Source organism: Lepus europaeus, chromosome 14, assembly GCF_033115175.1.
Source record: "Lepus europaeus isolate LE1 chromosome 14, mLepTim1.pri, whole genome shotgun sequence".
NCBI lineage: Eukaryota > Metazoa > Chordata > Mammalia > Lagomorpha > Leporidae > Lepus > Lepus europaeus.
In genome coordinates this window covers 4191488-4215262 of record NC_084840.1, presented here as the reverse complement: position 1 = coordinate 4215262, position 23775 = coordinate 4191488, and the positions used below count along the sequence as shown (strand labels likewise).

The window sequence follows — 23775 nt, the reverse complement described above, 5'->3', positions numbered from 1 at the left end:
TGAGCAGCGGCGCCGGCCGGAAGCGGTTTTGTTAATAATGTCTTGGCTTGAAGTATTTGTCCTCTCTACACCAAGTCCAAGTACTGTTTGTACAACAGTACACTGCTAGAACCGTCTGCAAGGTTGGCTCAAGTCCCTACTCTCCCATGATCGCCTCAACACTTGCTCCCCTTTATGACCCCTGTGAATGTTGTAGAAAGCACGGCCACACCAGCCACCCCACACTTCAGCAAAAGGGACCATCCTTCATATAAAGTCTGCAAAAGACTCTTGAGAACAGGGAAATGAAGAAAGGATGCTTGGCCACTATTTTCTCAAGCACACTAAAGAAAATAATTACGTAAGCTACTGGAACTGCAGGAATGTGGACGCTTCCTGTAGAGCCCAGGAGTTACACACCTAAACATGGGAAGTGACGGAAGAAAAGGAAGTGCATTTTTCTCACCGTGTCTACTCTTACTATCAGTCTGTGTCATGGACTGAAGTGCAGAAGGTAAATGTTTTACTTTGGGAAGGCCTGACCGTGCTTACCAAGCCCTCCCCAGTGGTTTCCTGAGAGCCCACCTGAGCATCATGCAACAGGTGAGGCCTGCAGATCGAGCCTCTGCCCACCTCCATGCTCTTCTGGAGCGCTCCCCTGCACAGACCTGCTAAGCTCGTTAACTTGCCATGCCCCAACATGCTCTTTTTTTGAGACTCCAGGCTTTTGCCATTTCTTCTGCCTAGAGTGCTCGTAACTATGCCTTTGCCTGTTGAAATCTTACTCTTTTCTCAATGTGTAATAGCAACAATATCAAGAAACATGTGTACAGTACTTAATACACACCAGGCACTGTTGTGAGCACTAAAGTACGTCTTCATCTATATTGGTACAGTATTCACATGTTTTTAACAAACTGTCATTCTATACTTCATGTGTAGAATAGTATAACAGTATAATTGACATATATATTTTAATAATGTGCGGCCGGCGCCGCAGCTCACTAGGCTAATCCTCCGCCTTGCGGCGCCGGCGCACCGGGTTCTAGTCCCGGTTGGGGCACTGATTCTGTCCCGGTTGCCCCTCTTCCAGGCCAGCTCTCTGCTGTGGCCAGGGAGTGCAGTGGAGGATGGCCCAAGTGCTTGGGCCCTGCACCCCATGGGAGACCAGAAGAAGCACCTGGCTCCTGCCATTGGATCAGCGTGGTGCACCGGCCGCAGCGCGCCTACCGCGGTGGCCATTGGAGGGTGAACCAACGGCAAAAGGAAGACCTTTCTCTCTGTCTCTCTCTCACTGTCCACTCTGCCTGTCAAAAATTAAAAAAATATATAATAATAATGTGCATTCTATATTTTATATGATAAAATATAATTTAAAATATTTATCTATAATATATATGTAAATGTTATATAGACAAAGGTATTTCAAAAAGTTCTTAGAAAATAGAATTAAAAGGTGATTTTTTGGTGCAAAAAATTTTGGAATCCATGCATAGTTTTTTCATAACATACATTTCAAAGGAACTTTTTGAAGACTCCTCATATAGAAAATGAATTTAATAAATCACAATGACTCCTGTATAAGGTATTATCTCCGTTTTACAAATGAGTAAACTAAGGCATGAGGAGTTAAATGATTTCTCCTGGATGAAACAGAGGGTGAGAGGCAGAGCTGAAATTTAAACACCAAATAGCTTGGCATTAAGTGCCAAGGTGTGAACCACTAATCACACCACTCACTTCAGCAGTGCACCTGCTAGTCGCTCTCTCAACAAAATCTTGCGTAGTTCTGTCCTCCACTGTACCCTGCATCCATTGCTGTTACCTGTCTCGCTGTGTGGTGATTTGTTTTCACCACCCCTATGGATCTTCTACTCCACTGCCCATTCCAACTCCTACCTCACCTCCACCCTAGAGATGAAGATAACTGAGGAAGAACTTCCTGATCTTCCTGCTCATCGTACAAACACAATGGCTGGCACACTGTAGATCTTCAGTAAGTGACTGTAAAATGAATGAATGAAATAGCTGTGAAGAGGTCAATGGAAATGTGCACAGTGGGTCTATTGTCACTGGAGAGAGGACACACTTCCTAGCACCATCTGGGCGTGCAGGGATTGGAGGGTCACTCCAGTTGCATGGACTGGGAAAGAGCCCCTCAAGAGGCAAGCCCTTGGCAGAGTGATTATCACACAGTACAGGCTATCCCTCACCCTATGTCAGAGTCTCTGTATTCGACTCCAGCTCCATCCTTGATTCCAGATTCTTAATGCACACTCTGGGAGAAAGCAGGTGATGACTCAAGTACTTGGGTCCCTGGTGCCCATGTGGGAGCTCTGGTTTGAGCTCTAGGCTCTTAGCTTTGTCCTGGCCCAGCCTTGGTTACTGCAGGCACTCGGAGACTGAACCAACAGATGAAGATCTGTCTGTACATATGTCTCTGTCTTCCATCCAAATAAATAAAAACAAGTAAATTTCTTAGAAGATGTACTTTGGGTTTAGGTTGTTTTCTGAATAAAGTGTATGTTCACTTAATAAACACAAGCTACTTACGAACCTGGCAGTCAGGAATAAACAATGTTTCAGCTTTTCTAACCAGTGGGCCTCTAGTTTATAGGGGGAAGATGGAAAACTGGATAATGCAAACAATTCATTCCCAATTCATGGGGATTCAAAGAAGAGGCAGTCACTCAGGATGGTAACAAGAGGCAGTTATAGTTAGGGATGGGTAGATTTCTGGGACAAAGGATCTGAAAAGTCAATCTAATGATAAATTAACTTCCTAGCCAGCACCTCCCCAAAATACCAGCCCACCAAGTGTTACATTTCTCACTGCAAATACTAAATTGGTTTCTTAGAGAACTCATTATCCAGTAAGCTCTCTCCATATAATTTTCCTAAGGTTTTTTACTGTTCCTAAACAACTGGCATTTCCCTAATGAAATAAACCTACAAACAAAAGATCACAATGACCTAGACCCTGTGACCACTCACTGCTTTGACCCTAGTTGAGACATATATGAGACAGAAATATACCTCTAGTGAGGCCTAATTTATAGTAATATACATAATAATAAATGCATGTACTGATAAAAGTAATAGTCAATCCATCCTAGGCTCTAGCCTCTGCCGTCATTGCTGGAAGTCAGGTGACCACATGGCCCAACCACCAGTGTCAGCTCCACCCCCATCCTAATGGGATTCGCTGCTCCTACTTCCCTGCCCACGGCCCCCCACCCCCGGCAAAGTTTTAAAAGGACCTGTTCCTGAACACCTGGCTCTCTTTCTCTTTGTCTCCTGATCTCTCCCTCTCTCTGTCTCTCTCTCTGTCTGTCTCTTGATCTCTCTTGATCTCTCTCTCACACTCTCCTTCTCTCTCTTTTTCCTTCTTTGCCCCTCCCCTCCAGTTTGTCGGGTTTCCCCCTATAAACACTTTCCCTTAAAAAAAAAAATAGTAATAGTCAATATAGGTTACAGTCAAATAGCATGCAATTTTGGAATAGTTTGTATTTTTCAATATCTTTAAGTTTTTCTCCTCCCTCTTCTCTCTCTCTCTCTTTCTCTGTCTCTCTCTATCTCTGCCATTCTTTTCAGATTTTGCCCTCCCAAACGTTTCAACTAGACCTGTCAATGAAGTCCAAAGCCAGTGCTTAATCTCAAGGCTACCATTTGAAGCAACAAGAAATGAGTGCCTCAGTACTATTTAGTGTAATACCTCTAACAAATTTAGACAGCAAAGCAAAGTAAAATATTATTATGACAAGGAGTAACTGGAAGAATAAAAATTTATCTTTAAAAAATAAAACATTATATAAATATAACTTTTCAAGTTTTAAATCAAACTAGAATAAGTACATTTTACCCTGGAATAAATTTTAAAGACAATTCTTCTGTTACTTACTTGGTTGAAAATGAAAGGAACCTCTTTCTTCTCCCCCACTTTCATAGAAGATACAGGAAATGTTGCTGTCCCTAGAGTTTCATCCATGACATAATTGGCATCCATCAATGTGATCTATGAAGTAAAGGAACACAAGTAGGCAATTTCCCAAGGATCTTTGGAAATTATATCTAAAATCTCTATCACATTTATAAAATAAAAATTCTCAAATGTTGTAATTATTTGAGTCCCCAGTATTTAACAAATAACAATACTTCTATCCCTTCCTACAGAACACTCTATTTGCTTAAAAATCATAATTTTTTCTTATATTATCCTGACTGGTCAATTTAATTATCATGTTTTCAGAAATGAAATCTTATATTCTCTCTATTTTGGAATATAAGAAAAAATTAACATAGAAAATCAATACAACTACTTTGGGAAAAATCTATTTTAATTTATTTTAAAGGAAATTAAAAGTAATTCTGGGGGCCAGTGTTGTGGCATAGCGGGTAAAGTTGCCATCTGAGATGCCGGCTTCTCATATGGGTGCTGGTTCAAGTCCCAGCTGCCCCATTTCCAATCCAGCTCCCTGCTAATGCACCTGGGAAAGCAGTGGAGAATGGCCCAAGTTCTTGGGTCACTGCACCTCCATGGGAGGTCTCCATGGGAGACCCAGAAGAAGCTCCTGGCTTCAGCCTGGCCCAGCCTTGGCTGCTAGGACCATCTGGGGAGTGAACCAGTGGATGGAGGATCTCTGTCTGTCTCTCCCTCTCTCCCTCTCTCCCTCTCTCTGGAACTCTTTCAAATAAATAAACAATTTTTTTAACAAACATACAAAAGTAATTCTGTTCTGCCATCTAAGATATGTTTTCTCCGAAACACAAGGGGAGGACACTCATGTCCCCAGCCCCACGTCACCGCTGCATTCCCCTGGACACTCCCACGGCTTGATGTGCACGGTCTAGGGACTGGTCTACCAGGTGGCCCAGCTGCTCTCCAGCTGAGTGTGGCCGGGGGAAGGGGGGCAGTGAGGGAGCAAAGCCAAGCATTTCTCTCATCGTGAGTGATGACCATGAGCAGCCCCCACATGATTCACTTACCTCCAAAACATTTTCCTGATTAGGATCCAAAATGAACTCGAAGGTCTCATTCCACACAGGGTTTATGTCATTATTGAAGTGTCTTGTTCTCTTCCTGCTGTCAGGGGTTGTGGAGATGAAAAGCTCCACATAGGGATCTGGGGTGTCAACTGCAGACGGGAAGCACAAAGAGCAGGAATGTGATTCATGCCAATGGATCTGCAGCGAGCGAATCAAAACAGCTGAGACGAGATAACATCTGAGACAAGAACACCGTTGGCTACACACACACTACACATCATGCTCCTGTGAGGGGAGACCATTGCTTGACTGACTTATTAGGATTCTCTCCACCCCTCTGCAGTCAGCATCTTAGTCCAGCTTCCACAAGATAAGAATGATCTCACCCATCTATCTACAGCATGACCTTCATCCCAAGGTCATGATGTCTACTACATCAGAAACATCACCCTGGTTACTGTTTACCAAGCAAAACAACCAAAGTCATTTGTAAAAGGAATATTGTTTACTGTTATAAAGTTGAATTGTATAATTGTACTGGTTGTATACTGAGCAACTCTATGGCATCCATACTGATAGTCAATATGTATTGATTATGACCATATTCATTCAGATGACTACCTTTTCTGTATTACATAATGGCCCCCTTGAGTAAGTGTGTCCACTGAAATACAAAGAAATTGCCAACACTGTGGCATAGCAGATTAAGCTGCCCCTTGTGGTGCCAGAACCCCATGTTGGAGTTTCAGCTGCTCCACGTAACCAATCCAGCTCCCTTTTCCGCCTGGGAAGGCATCAGAAGATGGCCCAAGTTGGGCCACTGCCACCCTTGTGGGAGACCTGGATGTCCCAGACCTGGCTGCTGTAGCCATCTGAAGAGTGAACCAGCAGGTGGAAGATTCTCCTTCTGTCACTCTGCCTTTCAAATAAATAAATCTCTTTAAAAAAAGAAACAACTACAAATAAAAGAAATATTTAAATTTCTCCTGTGTATATATACATATACATATATACACACCAACACAGTATAATTATATACATATATACATACAAACACAGTGTAAGTATTATATAGAGAGATATGACCAATCAGTATAAATATTGACCACTCTGTCCGCAGTGATTCCATTGAATCTTGCAGCATCTCAGAGCATTGCACATGCTGTATTTCTGGATGAAATTATACATCTCTCTGTTTTTTTCCTGCATACTATAAACAAATTAAGGGCAAGGATCTCATCTACTCATCATTAACTCTTCTGAGCCTAGCAACACAAAGCAAATATGCACTTTAAAATGTCTTTCTCCTGTGGCTATTGTAATCTTTTAAACATTTATCATTTGAAAGGCAGACAGACAGACACAGAGAGAGAGAAGAGAAAGAGAGAGAGAGATCTTACATCCATTGTTCTCTCCCCAAATGCCTGCCAATAGCCAAGGCTGGGCCAGGCTAAAGCTAGGAGCTCAGAACTCAATCTATGTCTTTTTTTAAGATTTATTTATTTATTTGAAAGTCAGAGTTACACAGAAAGAGAAGGAGAGGTGGAGACAGAAAGAGCAAGAGAGAGGTCTTCCATTTGCTGGTTCACTCCCAGTTGGCAGCAATGGCCAGAGCTGAGCCGATCCGAAGCCAGGAGCCAGGAGAATCTTCTGGGTATCCCACGTGGGACTCCAACCCAGATGATTTGATATAGGACATGGGTGTCCCAAGCAGCATCCTAATCACCATGCCAAACATCCAGCCCAGGCCATTATAATTAATAACCACAGAAACCAATAACTAAATGATGAGTAGGATGTGCTTCAGGCACCTTACAGCCACCAGTCTCATTTAAATCTCACAACATTGCTGTAAGATAACAGGACCTTAGAGATTGCAGTGTTGAGGTAACAGGACCTTAGACATGTTAGGTAAGCTGCCCAACATCACACATCTAACATGTATCAGAGCAAGATCTTGAACCTGGATCATGTGACCGTAACCATCATCCTCTCAGTGGCCTCATGCTCCTGTCATTAGATGAGATCATAAGGAATGGATTGCTACTGAAAAAGAGACGGACTTGAGGAGAAAGAGAAGAGACAGAGTGAAAGAACATGAGCAAGTGAGGGTGTGGGGAGAGGAACAGAGAGAGAGAGAGAGAGAGAGAGAGAGAGAGAGGCGGAGGTCCACATAAAGCAATGCAAAAAGTTGGAAACAAAAATAACTGTTTCTATGCTATCGACTGATTTTCATAGAAAACTATGTGCCCTGTCCTTCAACAATCATGTGGTCATCAAACAATAAGACCGACATCCTTCATTAAATTTCTAAACACTGCTTATAGTTCTGTTACAGGGTCATCAGGCTCATCTTAATTTTGCCTTTTTCTTTCAAGCGGGAAACTGTACAAGGGAGGCATCAACACCTGGGAACATCTTTTATTTGATTTTCCAGCTTGCAGCACAAGCATCATTGACCCTGGCAGTAGCTCTCAAAAGCGAGAACGTTGCTCCTGCCTGGGCCTCTAACGGGAACACAGACGCCTGGCTCCTCAGGCCCTGGGGGCCATGACAGAACTACAGTGGGATTAAGATCCTGCACTGATAAACAAATAGTCTAGCCCGGGTTGCTGGGGGTCACCTTCTGGTCACGCATTTGATGTCCTGCCTCAGAGATGAGAAAGAGGCAGATGCTGCCCTTGCCAACGCCACGCAGGCCCAGGAAAGACAAACTGGGAAACACAAAGACTGCATGGGAAGCATGGCAAGGGGACGTGGACCCAACAAGGACAGGTCATGCCACGAGGTGACTCCAGCACAGCACAACCAGGGGCCCTGGCTGAACCGTGCTTCTGCCATCTCTCCAGTGCTCGGACCGCAAGCCAGAAACAAATGGACAGGTCTAGCAGAGCAGGTGCAGATGACCACTCAGAAAAACTGGTATTCCTCTTCTGAGCAGAAGTAAACGTGTGATGTTAACGAGATCATTCAATGGACCCTTCAGATTAAGAGAAAAGCAACACAGCCCTTCTTCACCCTGTTGCGCCATTTCCTTTTCATAGGAATATGGTTCTTTTCTATCTGTTTCCCAGAAATACTAGAAAAAGCAAAGCCAAGTAAAAGCCAATCTGAAATGAAAAGTGTGTGGGAAGGGGAGGCACGCAAATGGTAAACACCATTCGCTCACTCAACAAATATGTGAGTGCCCACCACATGGCAGGAAGTGCCTGTCAAAAGTCAGTGTGGCTTGGATAGCAAGCCAAGCCCCGAACGGCAGATTCAAATTATGGAAGTGAGTCAGATGCTAATACCTAATTTTAGAGGCAAGGTAAACTAGAGACAAGCAGGTACACCAGGCCAGTGACTAGTAACTCAGTCACCCAAATGATTACACACAAATTAGGTCAAATCATCAGTGGGAAAACTGGCTTTTGAAATTGTATCTTCATCTGAATCGTTAAGTCAGAGGAAGCAGAGGACTCCTTGGACCAAACAAGGAAAAGAAAGCAGAAAGTGGAGTTCCTTGGAAGGAACCTGATAGGAAAGAGTAGGTAGCAGTGGCATGAATCCATCAGGCAGAGAGTGGGCTGCCCAGCCTGTTTGGATCCTGAACAGCTCATGTGTTTCAACACACTATAACCCAGACAAAGCGATAAAGGAAAGCACCATGGAAACAAGATGCGTGCACCATTTTCTATGTCAAAATATCAACAGAAGCCAGTTTAGGAGTGTCACTTCCGATTATTAGTATTTATTTTTCCTTTAAAATATAAAATCAATGTTGGAAATGGTTGGTCTAGAATGCCCATTGTTCTAGTTTCTCCTCTTGCTTCTTTAGCCAGAGACTTCAAAGCTAAGATGTCAAAGGGTGATGGACATGGGAAACCACTGGCAGCTGCAGACTTCGATACAGCAAGTGCACCAATGCTAATCTTGGGGAGCAAGAAACATCTGTTGCAGCGGCAGAAGCTACAGGATGAAGAGCAGTTTGAAGACACAGTTTAACAGCAGATTACCGTGGGCACTCTCTCAGCTCACTGTCTTTCTATAACCTACCACCGTCTTGGCCTGCTAGCAAACACAGTGGGAAGCTGCACAAAGGGTTTCTGACAGCAAAATGGCTCAGTGCTTTAGACAGGTTCCTAGAAATGCACTAAGAAAGAAAAAGTCAAATGTAAGAATTGTTTTCCCTCCTGTATATTTATTTCCTGGCTTTGTGAATTAATGGCTATCAGGCAATTAAGTGTTGAGTCACTAAATCAGCCTCACCTTGATCGTTTCCAGCCAAACAGGTGGGGAAGCAAAATTGTAATGAGTGGGCAGAAACTCTCTTACATCTCACCCTTTAATCTAAATCTCGGCAAACAAAAATGCTGGGGGTGTGGGATACAAATCTTTTGTGTTCCCATAAAGATGACATGAAACTACATGTGCCAAAATTAGCTTCAGGATTCTGTGGTTGTAAAATGCACACTCAAACATCAATGGTTTAAGGAGTGACTGCCTGAAGTAACAACAGATCCCTCTGTCACTTCAGCTTTGCCCAAGTTATGAGTACGTGATTTGTGATGGAAACCGATGGCAACTTCTAAATCCCTAGTTCTGTCTTTAAAAAAGTGTATTAATTTATTTGAAAGGCAGAGTGACAGAGAAGGAGAGACAAAGAGATCTTCCATCCCCTGGTTCACTCCTGAAATGGCTGCAGTGGCCAAGACTGGGCCAGGCCAAAGCCAGGAGCCTGGAGCTCCATCTGGGTCTCCCACGTGGGTGGCAGGAGCCCTAGCACTTGGGCCATCTTCCTCTGCTTTCCCAGGTTCTTTAGCAGGGAGTTGGATGGGAAGTAGAGCAGCCAGCACTGGAACCAGTGTTCATTTGTGATACCTTTGTTACAGAAGGTTGCTTAACTCTCTGGGCCACAATGCCAGCCCCTAAAACTCTAATTCTATGTTAAATATTCCTTTTGCTTTTTCATTTCCACTTCACTAAATAGCAATTTCAACCCTTTGCCTAAAATAAAGGTGATCAGTAATCTATTTTGATTTTTATGATAAACAGCAAAAGAATTCTCCCTCCAAGCATGAATCTAAATAGCTATGACCCAATGATGGGGAACCCCAAACAGTGTTTCTCAAAATGTAATTCACTCAATAACCTTCAGAAATCCAGGATGCTCATTAAAATACAAACCCCTTGCATCTTCAGATTCTTAGTCCTGTGCTTGGAAAGCTGTATTTTTAACAACTTGGCCACAATGACATTGTCCACCCAATTTAACATAAGCTTGAATCAGGCATTCAGCTTAGTGGTTAAAAAGCTCACATTCCACATCAAAGTGTTTGGGTTCAGTTCCTGGCTCTAGCTCCTGATGCAAGAGTCCCAGCAACACAGACCCTGGGAGGCGGCAATGATGGCTGAAGTAACTAGGTTCCTGCCTCCCACACTGGAGACCGGGATTGTGCTCCTGGCTCTTGAGTTGGCCCCAGTCTGGCCTCAGGTCTCACAGGCATGGGGAGTAAACCAGAGGATAGGAGCTTGCTTGCTCACTTGACCAGTCTGCTTCTCCAATAAATATTTAAAAAAAAAAAAAAATGACGGGCTTGGGGAATAATATTTGATTGAATTAAAAACACTAGTATAATAACACTCACGAAAAAAAAAATAGAAGAATTTTGGCACTGAGAAGGCAACAAGCTCAAGGGCCTGCCATAAGAAGTTGTTCTTCCCACAGACTAAATTAAGCACAATCAGTCACTCACTCCTGTTTCTCTCCAGCCAGGAAATACATGTTCAAGTGGTCACGTGGAAACAAACCCAGGATAAAGCAGCTGTGGAGGTGTTTGCTGGCAATGGCCTGACACTCAGCATTATGCTTTAATTATCACCAAAAGAGAATTGCCACCGCAAGACCAAAAATTAAATAATAATTTGTCAAAAGAGATGCCTCCACACGCCATCCTCAGATGTGGTCGCTCCTTTGAAGCACTATGATTTGGGGGACCACGGTCATTAAACCTGCAGCACTCCTGGCACCCTTCAGGGCAGCCCATCTTTAACCACATGCAGCTGGCTGAGTTGCTGTCAGAAACTAGAAAAGGGATGACTAGTCCCACCTAGTTTGCATGAGTTTCAGCAGCAATTCGGTTCTTTTTAAACCTGGAATGTTTACGGCTAAGATACAGAGGTAAAAGAGCAGGCAGGCTGTGTCCACCAAGCTTGCTGACCCCCAGAGGCACAGAAAACAGGACCAGGATGTCGGCAGCCGTTCCCTCCTCCCTGTGTGAGAGGGATCCATACCCTCTCTTCTATCACCAATAAATATCTTCACCTGCTTTTTATCTTAATATCTATAAAATCAATAATACAGTCTGCACTCTACTATGTCTAGCTTCCTTTCCTCGCTGTTAAGTTTGGAAGAGTCATCCCTATTTTTATGTGCAGAATAATCTGTTCACTGTTACTGATGTAAAACATCCATGAGATGAGTACCACACCAATTATTTATCCATCCCACAGTTAATAAAAAGTTAGATTGTTCCCAATTTAGACTATTAAGAAAGGTGCCACTATGGACACTTTTATACATATCTTTTTGCATGCATAAACATTTCTATTATGAAATTCTTAAAAATTACATTAGTTGGACATGGAATTATCATGCCATTGTATACTTGAATGATAGTAGTTATAATGTAGCAATTGCTCCCAACATTCAATAGTTTACTCTTATTTAAACATTCAGAAGAATTAATGCACAATTCCATCAGGTATATTGACTCCACCACCTAGTGTGGATTTAATTCACATGTTTTTGACAACTGTGTAAGATTGAGTACTTCTTCATGTGTGTGTTGGCCCACTGGATATTCTCTTGGGTGAAGGCCAAGCTCTCGTTGGTTTTTTAAATACTGATTTATAGTGTCCTTTATATATTCAGGATATCAGTCCTCTGACAGAAATAAGTATGCTGGAAATAGATTTTTCTCAATCTGGGGTTTACCTCTTCACTACAATGGTATTTTTTAAGAAAAAGTGAGGTCTGGGGCCAGCGCTGTGGTAAAGCTGCCACCTGTAGTGCCAGCATCTCATATGGGCACCGGCTTGAATCCTGGTTGCTCCACTTCCAATCCTCTCTCTCTGCTATGGCCTGGGAAAGCAGTAGAAGATGGCCCAAGTGCTTGGGTCCTTGCACCCTCATGGGAGACCTGGAGGAAGCTCCTGTCTCCTGGCTTCAGATCAGCCAGCTCTGGCTGTTGCGATCATCTGGGGAGTGAACCAGTGGATGAAGAGCTCTCTCTGCCTCTGCAACTCCGTAACTCTGCCTTTCAAATAAATAAATAAATCTTAAATAGAAAGGAAGGGAGGGAGGGAGAAGTGAGCTCTAAAGCAGTCCAATATAGCCATGTGTTTCCTGATGAATTGTTTTTTGTCTTTTATTTAAGAAAACTTTAATTACTACACTGTCATAAAATACTCCCTCATTGATTTCCTCAGAAATTTTATTTGCATATTTGTTTTTACCTTAAGACTAAAATCCAAATAGAATTAATTTCTGTATATGATATAACGGGGATTAAGTTTCACTATCTAGAACTGACAGGTCCAGCATCATTTACTGGGAATACTGCCTTTAGCCCCTATGCTGAAATACAAACTGCACTGATCAGTAGTTATACAGATGCAAGTCTGCTTCTGCATGTCTGTTCATTTGAGCTTGTACCAACACCACACCGAAGCCCTCTAATTTTTCAACTTCTTGATTATCATTTCATCAAAGGTAATACCTGTTATCTTATGGCTCGTCTGTCCTGTTAAGAAATCTACTCTCGGACTTTTGTTTTTTCGAATGTGTCTTTTAAGATCTTTGCTTTTCCAGGGCTGCTGCCATCCCATAGCAGCTAATGTTGCCATCGAGACGCTGGCATCCCATATGGGCACTGGGTCACGTCCTGGCTCTCCAGTACATCCAATACTTCCAATCCAGCTCCCTGGTAAAGTACATGGGAAAGCAGCAGAAGACGGTCCATGTACTTGGGCCCCTGCACCCATGTGGGAGACCTAGAAGAAGCTCCTGGTGCTGGCCATTGTGACCATCTAGGGAGTGAACCAGCAAATGGAGAGCACTCACTCTCTGTGTGTAACTCTGCCTTCCAAATAAATAAATAAATATTTTTAAAAGATTTTTCTATTTTCATTTTCAGCAGCTTTACTATAATACGCCCAATACTGGAACTTGCACTTTATCCTTGGGGTCACAGCATCCATAGGCACAGTTGCATGTCACGTAACTATGCTTCAGTGCATAACAGACGGCCCATGTGAGAGCAGTCCCGTGGGATTTCAATAGTGACGCTGGAGCCATCATAATGTCATAGCATGACTCACGACACATTCTGATGGTGATGCTGGAAACCAACCTGCTGCACGGCTGCACCTCCAGTGCATAGCACAGGATACACAATTAGGTACAGTCCATAATACTCCATAATGATAATAAACAACTACTACTGGTTTACACATTTACTACACTTTTGTTGTTCAAGTGCATCCCTTGTTCTCTTATTAAAGAATGGTTACCAGCATCCCATGTGGGTGCCAAGTTCATGTCCCAGCTGCTCCACTTCCAATCCTGTTCCCTGCTAATGGCCTGAGAAAGCAGCAGAAGATGGCCCAAGTCCTTGAGTGCCTGCTACCCACATGGGAGACCCAGATGGCTCATGACTTCAGCTGGCCCACTTTACTGTTGTGGCCATCTGGGAAGTGAACCAGTGAATGGAAGATCCCTCCCTCCCTCCCTCCCTCCCTCCCTCTCTTTCTCTCTCTCTCTCTCTAACTCTGACTTTCAAAGTAAATAAATCTTAAAAAAAAAAAAGAAAAAGAAAGGTTACTGTAAGCAGTGTGCCATGTTGCACTGGCAGCAGCCTCCTAAATCTCATGTACATGGCATCTACTATTACACTAAGGGCCACACTTAGTGATTGACCTACACTATGCAGGCTTGTCTAAGCATACTCCATGATGTCTGCACAACAGAACTGCCTAATGACACATTTATCAGGATGTATTCCTGTCACTAATCAATGCATGATTCAATATATTTGATCAGTTACAGAAAATTCTCAGACACAGAATCTTCAACTATGGCTTCTTCCCATTCTCTCTTTCATCCCCAGTGCTTGCTATCATGTCCCCATATATTGCTTATGCTTTTGTTCTATATTCTATTTCCTTTTTGACCTTTGTGTTTCAGTCTGGATATTTTCTATGGATCTATTTTTCAGTTCACCAATTCCTTTTTTTTTTTTTTAAGATTTATTTATTTACTTGAAAGGTAGAGTTACAGAGAGAGATAAGGAGAGACACAGAGATCGATTTTCTGTCTGCTGGGTCATTCCCCAAATGGCCACAACAGCCAGGGCTGTGCCAGGCCAAAGCCAGGAGTCACGAGTTTCCTCCGGGTCTCCCACATGGGTGCAGGGGCCCAGGGACTTGGGTCATCCTCTGATGTTTTCCTCGGGTACACCAGCAGAGAGCCAGATAGGAAGTGGAGCAGCCAGGATCCAAACTGGTGTCCACACAGGATGCTGGCACCACAGCCCACAGCTTATCCCACTATGCCACAGCACCACCCTCACTGATCCCCTTTAAACTCTTAGCTATAGTAGACCTCTCTATACTAAGCTTTTAATTCAGTACTGTATTTTTTTATTTCTAAATTTGCCATTTTATTCTTTTATATACATAAAGTTCCCTGGAAAAACTCTTTGCCATCTATTTTTTGGAACATATTACTCTTGGTTATTTTAAAGATCATATTTAAAACTTGTAGATATATTTCTTTTTCCTGATTTTCATTTTTGGTAAGCCTGTCACTTCTTTATTGAATTACAGACCTTTTTATGAAGAACTCTAGACAAATTAGATCTATTTTCTGACTGGTAGAAAGAGTAAGAGAAACGCCTGCTATATAATACATTAACTTAAATTCATTTAAATCATTGTACAGCTTAATCTGCTTCTTGTTTATTCCCATTCTGAGGTTCCCAACTGAGTGCAGGGTGTTTATCAGGCTTGTTTGCACTGGGCAGTTCTGGTCTCCTTTTTATTTTTTTCTCTTATCACTGTTCTGTTTTTCAGGCATTTAATGTTTGCTTCTCAGTCAGTTGCCCTCTGCACACATTAAAAATTTGGCTACTGCCTCACAATGACGTGATAGGCCTGCTTAGCTTTCCCTCTCTCAGGGAGCTGGGTCTCCCAACTTCATCTCACTTGATCTTGAAATCCAGTTTTTATTCAGTCCTCTGGGATCGCCAAAGCTCTGCTAGGTTCCCTGCCTGTTCACTGCTTGGCTACTTCCCAGCTCCCAGTCAGCACCCAAACTTTCCCGGATGCTGGCACTGAAGGGAAGGCAACGTGGCTTGTGGAATACTCAGACTATTTCAATGACTTCGTTTCTCTGAGGTCTTGGTTCCCTCGAGTCTCACTTTACTCAATGGCTTTCAAGTCTTTTTAGACTTTTTAAATTGATTTAACATGAATATTTAAGCTGCTCTTAGAAGAAATGAACATTCTCCACTTTAGCATAGACCAATAACCACTTAGTTCTTAACTTGACAAAAAGCATACTAACTCCTCCTCTTCTTTCTTTTTTTTTTCAGATGGCTGCTCAAACTTTTATAATTTTTCAGATCATCTGCCTTACTCACTACTCCCCATTTGAGGGATTAAGTCAGACTTACACTTCCCTTGGAAAATAAAAGGGTACTAAGAGATATAATCTTTCAGGTTCCCCTCCCCACAACTCGAAAAATATACTTATCATTTCAAGATGCACCTATTCATACTAATTTCTCCCTTTAAATTTAAAAAGTTTTAGGGGCCGGTGTTGTAGCATAGTGGGTAACGTCACCGCCTACAACATTGGCACCCCACATGGACACCAGTTTAGAGTTTTGGCTGCTCCACTTCTGATCCAGCTCTCTGCTATGGCCTGGGAAAGTAGTGGAAGATGGCTCAAGTCCTTGAGTCCCTGCACCAACGTGGGAGACCCAGAGGAGGCTCCTGGCTCCTGGCTTTGGACAGCTCCAGCTATTGCAGCTATTTGGGGAGTGAACAAGTAGATGAAGGATCTCTCTTCTCTCTCTCTTGCTCTCTCTCTCTTTCCCTCTCTCCCCGTGTGTGTGTGTGTGTGTGTGTTTCTCTTCCTCTCTTTCTCTGTAAACTCTGATTTTCAAATAAATAAATATATCATTTTAAAAAGTAAAATGAACAAAAAAGTTTCACAGAAAATATCTGTTCTCCAGAAATACTGTTCTCCAAATTCCATGCCATTCCACTCATACGTATCTCAGGTATTAACCCAGCTCTATATTTAATCTAGAAATACTGACATTCCCCTAGCTACCTCTTTTCAATCTATAAATCATAATCTATAATCTATCATCATCCTTTAAAACATGAAAAAATTTCATTAATTCTGTGAGTTACTCAAGGCCTTTTTTGCCTCAATCAAGTATTTTGGAAAGATAAGTGCTTTGGAAATATAAATATTGCTTATGTGTTTTACATTATTTATTTTATATTTCATTATTACTGTCTTAAATCCCTTTACTCCATACATTCCCAAACTGTGTGCGTTGTCTCCCTCCACCACCCTAATCAGTCTGCTCTCCCTTCCATAACCTCAGTGTGGATGAGTTTTTCTCATAGTTACCTTATCTAGCAGATATGCAACGTCTTTGGTGAGAGTTTCTCCTTCTTTGGTGCCTCATAGATCACTACTTTGTTATTTCCTACCTACCCCTCTAAGTATTTCCTCTTTGTATCTCTCACAGTTTTTCTGTCTTCCTCAATTTACCACTAGATGTGGGCTTCCCCTTCGTATGTCTTACAAATCCCCATCAGAATCCTTCAAAAGGAAATGAGTCCTTTAAAAATTTTATTGCTCATGTAGTAAAAGACAACTTGTAAAGGAATTTTCGCAGTTATTTATACAGTCCTAAAAACACTCAATATGCATCCCCGGTCGCAGGGCACACATCAATCCTGGGGCCTAGTTGATTTCAGATCCATTAATGTCAACCACCTCCAGCATTTAAATGGCAGCCACAACACATTCCTTCATTTCCTCAAGGCTGATAGGAGGAGGCGGGATAAACGTGACAGATAGCAGGTCCTTGATCGCACGGTCATATATAATCCAGGACTGAGTAATATGTTTTGAAAGGCTCTCATCTTTTTTAATCATTGTGGATCAGTTTTGCATCTTTGTGAACTCTCCCTTAGCTGTGGTTTGCACATAAATATCCTTGTCCCCCAAAATCACATCTGTGAGACCTACCTCTATTCTGAGATCTTAAATTTGCCCTTAAATGCCTTGAAAATACTTCAAACTCATTATGAAGAGAACAAATTCATTTTCTTACAATCTTTCTTGCCCTAAATCCAAGACAAAACAAAACAAAGCAACATAAAATGAAAAAAAAAAAAAACTGAGAGCAAAAAATTACTATTTTTCCTGAATTCTTATTTTATTTTATGGTAGCTCTCAGACCTAGAAACCCGAGGGTCATTCTCTTTTCCTCATGGTTACTACATTCCATGTGTCTCCAAGTTTCAGTATTTTTCAATGCTAAAATACTGACTCCTCCCCTGGGCTTCTAACATCACCTCCTGGTCGCTGCTTTCCACACCAATTTCCTGTGAAGTCAGGCCTGTGTATGGGTAGGAAGACCCCAAAACGCGCCCTTCCAAACCCCAGCTCCCCTTCTGGTCAGTGACCCTCCTCCCCGTATTGTGGGACATTCTTGCGGGCCAACGTTAGAATCTACACATTTTTCAAATTCCACACAGGCACACTGATGGCAGAAGCATCTGTCCAACAGAACACTGCTGTACTTTCACATGTGCATAGCGTTACCATTCCTCTAACGCTGATAGCAGAAGGTCGTTCCCGTTGTTCTTGTCCTACGAACATCCAAGATAAAAATCCAAAGACTGCACAACTGAGGGATAAGGGGAATGAAATGTCCTCTGCTCTGTTGCTTATCTAGTCCACCCTCTCTAGTTCCATTCTCCCATTGGGTAATACCAGCAACTCAACCACGCTCCCAGGAGGCTCCGTGTGTGTACATCTGCCCAGAGGACAGATGACCACAGAAAGCTCCAACTTGCTGCGGCAGGGGTACTGCTGAGATCCCACCACTGGGTGGAGAAACTGAGGCTCAGAGTCAGTTAGTGAGCAGGAGGAGGTCATACAGCTGCAGGATTTCACCCACCCTTGCTGAAGAGAGTCCTTTGCTCTGCCCAATCCATACAATTATCTGTAATATAGATGAATGGCTCCCGCCTGGTTTTGTCTCCATTAAAAGTGTATGGTGCGTGATGGCAGGGACCATATCCCTACTCTCCACTGCCACATCCAGCGACACAATAGACGGTGCTAAGGGCCTGGAGGGTGGACCAACCCTGAGCCACCCTGTGCAAGCGGCAACCTTGACTGCAGGCACAAGAATCTCCCTTCCTATCGTCCTGCTGTTCAGTAACAGGTCTCAGTCTTCCTGCTGTTTCGTGGCCATGCTCATTTATTTGTACTTTAGCATGGTCAGTCCTTTCTTCCAAGTGCATTTGTATTTAACCTTTGTTTCCAAGTACTGAATGCAAAGAACCGAAGGAATCCTGGAATCTCAGCTTACCTCCCCTTAAAAACAACTCCAAAGACTCAGCAGAAAGTCAGGGGACGTGCTTACAAGGAACAGCCCGTTCACCTTCCAGAAAGGGCTCCAAACTGGACTGTTGTGTCTGTAGCAGCTGAAAAGCAATCCTTGAGACTGCTGGAAGTGCTGCAGCTAGCAAGTTAGTGCAGCAGCCCATGTGGCTCTGTTTACACACGGGGAAAGAGCAAAGCCCCGAGAGGAAATGCAACATGGTGCAGCAACTCAGGTAGGTAAGAACACCTTCCTCTCACTCGAAATCAACAGCAGCTTCATTAATCCTATTTTGAAATCCTTATCAAGCAGAACCTCCAATTTGAACTTCATCTTTTATTTTCATTGTTCATATAGCCTCAAAGTGCAAAACAGTGCTTTCTATTATCACATTTCCTTCTGTAAAAGGAAATGAAACTATCAGAAAGTACCATCAACCAAATGTCCAGAAGACAGTTCAACAGCATCCACTCTCAATTGACAGGATACATATCGTGCTAACAATTGACACCGTCATCTTTCCTGCTGTCCATAAATCACTCCAAGGCAAAGCCCCTGCGCAAGAACACATCGGACAAGTCTCAGTTCTAGCCCCAGACACAACAGCTGGGAGAGTGTGAGTATTTACCATCTATAACTAATGTCTTCATCTGCAAAATTAAAATAAAATCAGCACATACGCATAGCATCACTGAAATGAATAAACAAAGCATAAAGGAAAATCCTAATAACTCTGCTTTGCATTTTTGTTTACTTAACAAACACAATGGGCACACTTCGCCACAATATCACTTAATCTCATAAGAAAAACTAGAAGGAAAATACGATTATTCCTCCATTTAACAGATGGCGAAACTGAGACTAAGTAACTTGCCAAAATGCACATGGTAAAATTCATAGTGGAAGGAAGATCTGAATCCAATTGAGCCCATGCCAGAGTCCTTGCTGTAAGAACTAAGCCACGTGTATTAACTCATTTTCTGTTGCTATACCATACCATAGCTTCTATAGAGAAGAGATTTATTTAGCTCACAGTTTTGGAGACTGAAGGTCCAAATAGCATGATTCTGTCCCAAAGTCACACCACACCATGGGGGATGGCACCATGCATCACAGCAGGAGCTCATGCAAGTGGGAGAGGTCACATGGCAAGACAGGAAGCCAGAGCACAGGAGGGCCAGACTCACTCTTCTACAACATCCCTTCCGGGGGACCACCCAGGATCCCCATGAGAACATCAATTTCTTCCAAGGACAGTGCCCCCAGTGACCCAGTCACCTGTCCTCAGCTCTGCCTCTTATGGGTCCCCCCAACTTTCTAGTCACCAGATGGGGGACCACGCTTCCAAACATTAACACTCCAGGGACAAACCACACTCACAGCACCATGCTTCCTCTTCAGTAGGAAACACACAGCCAGCAATACTATCTACCATAGTATTATGTTCATTTTTCTTCTACTTCTTCAAGATACTATGTACTAAGCACATAGCACATGATGAATATTCAGCATTTCTTGGAGAGGATACTAATAAGAGAGGCTTGCAGGGATAGGCACAGGGAGATACACACACACACACACACACATATATATATAATAAAATTTATTTAAAAGGCAGAAATATAGAGACAGAGGGAGAAAGAGAGAGATCTTCCTTCCATGTGCTGGTTCACTCCCCAAATGGCTGCAATGGCCAGGGCTAGGCCAGGCATATTTATCCCAGGAGTCCAGAGCTCCATCCAGGTCTTCCACATGAGTGAGTGGGAAGGACTCAAGTACTTGGACCATCCCCCTCTGCTTTCCCAGGCCATTAGCAGGGAGCTAGATCAGAAGTGACAGCATGGACCCCAGGGTTATATTTCTTTAATCTCAGAGTTGTATTTCATTATGTAACTGTAGATTTGAATTACCTTTAACATTAAAAAAAAGTAAACTTTTCTGGAACTTCATGTAAAATGTTTCATATAAACATGTCATTATTTAGGGGCAGATATTTGATATAGCAATTAGGAAGCTGCAAGGGATGCCTGTATCCCATCCTGGAGGGCCTAGGCTCAAGTCCCGACTCCACTCCCAATTCCAGCATGCTGCTAGTGCTCACACTGGGAGGCAGCAGGTGATGACTCAAGCGGCTAGGACCCTGTCAGTCACTCAAGTGGGAGACCTGGACGGAGCTTCTTGCTCCTTGGTTTGACTCCACCCAGCTCCAGACGTTGTAAGCATTTGGGGATTGAACTAGCAGATGGAAGCTCTCCATCCCTTTATCTATCTAGCTATCTATCTGGCCAGCTAGCTAGCTAGCTATCGCCAGATCTCTGTATCTCTGTCCCTGTCTTTCAAATAAATAAAATGAATAAATTTTACATGGAATTAGTAAAAGATTTTATTCGGGGAGTGGTGCATCTGGCATAGTAGCTGAGACCGGGCTTGGGGTACCCACATCATCATCCTCCCGCATCAGCCCAAGTTTGAGTCCTGGCTCCATGCCTTACTTTAGCTCCCTGCCAATGCCGATCCTGGGAAGCAGCAGTGATGGCTCAAGTTCCTGCCGTCCTCGTGGGAGTCCTGGCTCCAGTCTGTCCTCGCCCGACCACTGGCAACTGAAGGCGCATGAGGAGTGAACCACCGGATGTTAGCACTCTCATTCTCCTCCTCTCTCCCAATCTCTTTCTCCCTACATCCCTTTCTCTCTCTTAAGTAACATAATTAGGTAACTAAGTCTTTCCTTCACATCGTACAACATTGACATGCTAAAATGAGAAGTAGTTTAAGATGAAGTTCATGTATGAAGCATGTATGATAAAGAACTAGATGAGGAGGACAAATCACTGATAGGGCTTGGGAAAAAAATACAGAACACTGGGCTGCATGCCTGCTCTTATGAGAACACACTCTTCACTCCATGGGATCCTACTCTTAGCAAATTTACTATTATAATATAGTTCTGTTTATTCTATTAGATATACTCAAAAATAATCAATGTCATGGGAACATCACAGAACAGTACATTTACTACATTCGCCAAACCTAAAACATATATTTACAAATGAATATACACAAATTTTAAAATCTAAGGTAACTGGGCCGGCGCCACGGCTCAACAGGCTAATCCTCTGCCTTGTGGCGCTGGCACACCAGGTTCTAGTTCTGGTCGGAGCGCTGGATTCTGTCCTGGTTGCCCCTCTTCCAGTCCAGCTCTCTGCTGTGGCCTGGGAGTGCAGTGGAGGATGGCCCAAGTGCTTGGGCCCTGCACCCCATGGGAGACCAGGAGAAGCACCTGGCTCCTGCCTTCGGATCAGTGCGGTGCACTGGCCGCAGCGGCCATTGGAGGGTGAACCAATGGCAAAGGAAGACCTTTCTCTCTGTCTCTGTCTCTCTCTCTCATTGTCCACTCTGCCTGTCAAAAATAAATAAATAAATAAAATAAATAAATAAATAAATAAAATCTAACGTAACTGAAATAGAGAAGAAAAAAGATTATTTGTCAGCTTGATAAACTGCATGATGTTCTAAGTGGATGAGGAACTGTGGGCTTCCAACACACTGTATTTCTCCATTACACAGAAAACACAAGATAAGAGATATGGAGCAGACATGTGTTACGGAACACTTTACTCATCCTGAAATTATTTCCCATGAAAAGACCATTTGGGAAATAATTTCATCAGATGTAGAATTTTTTAAATCTAGATTAAATGCTCAAAAACATTCCAAAATCATTAGTAAACTAAAATTCATGTCCAATCAAAACCCTGACGGATACTAGTTTCAGTCAGAAAAAGTACTGTAAGGAAGCAAGTATCTATAGGCCAGTAACAAGGTCATTTACAAAAAAATAAGATTTGAAACTCCGTAATTAACTTAAGTAAAGATTAACTGAATTAATCCAAAGGTACTACAAAGTTTTATGTACACTGAACCTTAGAGAAGTTCTGGTTAACTGTAGATAGAAATGCCAGAGGCACTTGTAATCTACCAAAAAAGTGAAGGATAAATTTTTGAATTCTTTTCTTAGTAAGGCAATAAAGAAAGCAATATATAAGAACAAGAAAACAGCTATATGTTTCTGTACTCTACTCATTAATTCATTATTTCTTGAGCTCTTACTACACTGCCAGACTTGGGGCTAACCACTAGCTCTTTAGGAAGTGCGTAAACCACAGGCCCCAGTTCTACAAGTACATGATGACACTCCAAGGTGGCAGTGTTAAATGGAAACTGGGACACCTGCCAGAGGAGCTCAGAAGCTCACTGCGCCCAAGCAGTTTCAGAAATCTTACCAACAGGAGCACCACGCTACCACCAGCTTCTCCAGCACAGAGAGAAGGACCTAACAACCTGCTCAACGCAGAAATTCAGAATGACAGTGTCTTTTCTCCAAGGTAATAAACAGAATTATCCCATGATACAGATTACCCCAAAAAAGTATTCCTTGAATCATACAAAGATGTTGCTTAAGAAATAAGCAACATCTTATTGTGCCGCAGCAGCTTAGTTAAAGCCCTGGCCTGAAGCGCAGGCATCCTACATGGGCACCAGTTCTAGTCCTGGCTGCTCCTCTTCTGATCCAGCTCTCTGCTATGGCCTGAGAAAGCAGTGGAAGATGGCCCAAGCGCTTGGGCCCCTGCACCCATGTGGGAGACCGGGAAGAAGCTCCCAGCTTCGGATCAGCGCAGCACTGGCCATTGCAGCTATCTGGGGAGTGAACCAGCGGATGGAAGACCTCTCTGTCTCTACCTCTCTCTGTAACTCTGCCTTTCAAATAAATAAAATAAATCTTTAAAAAAAGAAAAAGAAAGAAATGTTTTTTTCCTTGATGGGTGAATTCATGTTCCCAAGAACTGGTACTGTTGATTGAGCACTTACTATCCATCAGGTACATGAAGGAGCATCAGAAGTTCATGGAAAATTTGCAATACCATTTACTTCCATCTGTGCAGGAACTACTTAAAGCTGCCCCTTGTGAATTCTTCACATGTAGCGACTCTGGATTCTCACAGCATCTCTAAGATGAGAGAAGGCATCTGTGGAAGCAGGTAACTGCCCAAGCACACAGGGTGCAGGGGAGGCTGCCTTTGTAGACCATGCTGTTCTGCCTCCCTGAAGCTTCCAACCACTGTGCAAT

The 23775-nt window shown here is 42.9% G+C and overlaps 1 protein-coding gene across 2 annotated transcripts in view; it reads right to left on the bottom strand.

Moving 5' to 3' along the window:
• Positions 1 to 23775, bottom strand: part of PLA2G4A (phospholipase A2 group IVA) — a 150518-nt gene that overhangs the window by 77385 nt on the left and 49358 nt on the right. For both annotated transcript variants that reach the window (XM_062211524.1, XM_062211525.1), the window contains 2 exons: positions 4966 to 5114; positions 3881 to 3994 (listed from right to left, as the gene is read on the bottom strand). In XM_062211524.1, the coding sequence (XP_062067508.1) occupies positions 3881 to 3994; positions 4966 to 5114 (263 nt within the window). The remainder of the gene's footprint in view (positions 1 to 3880; positions 3995 to 4965; positions 5115 to 23775) is intronic.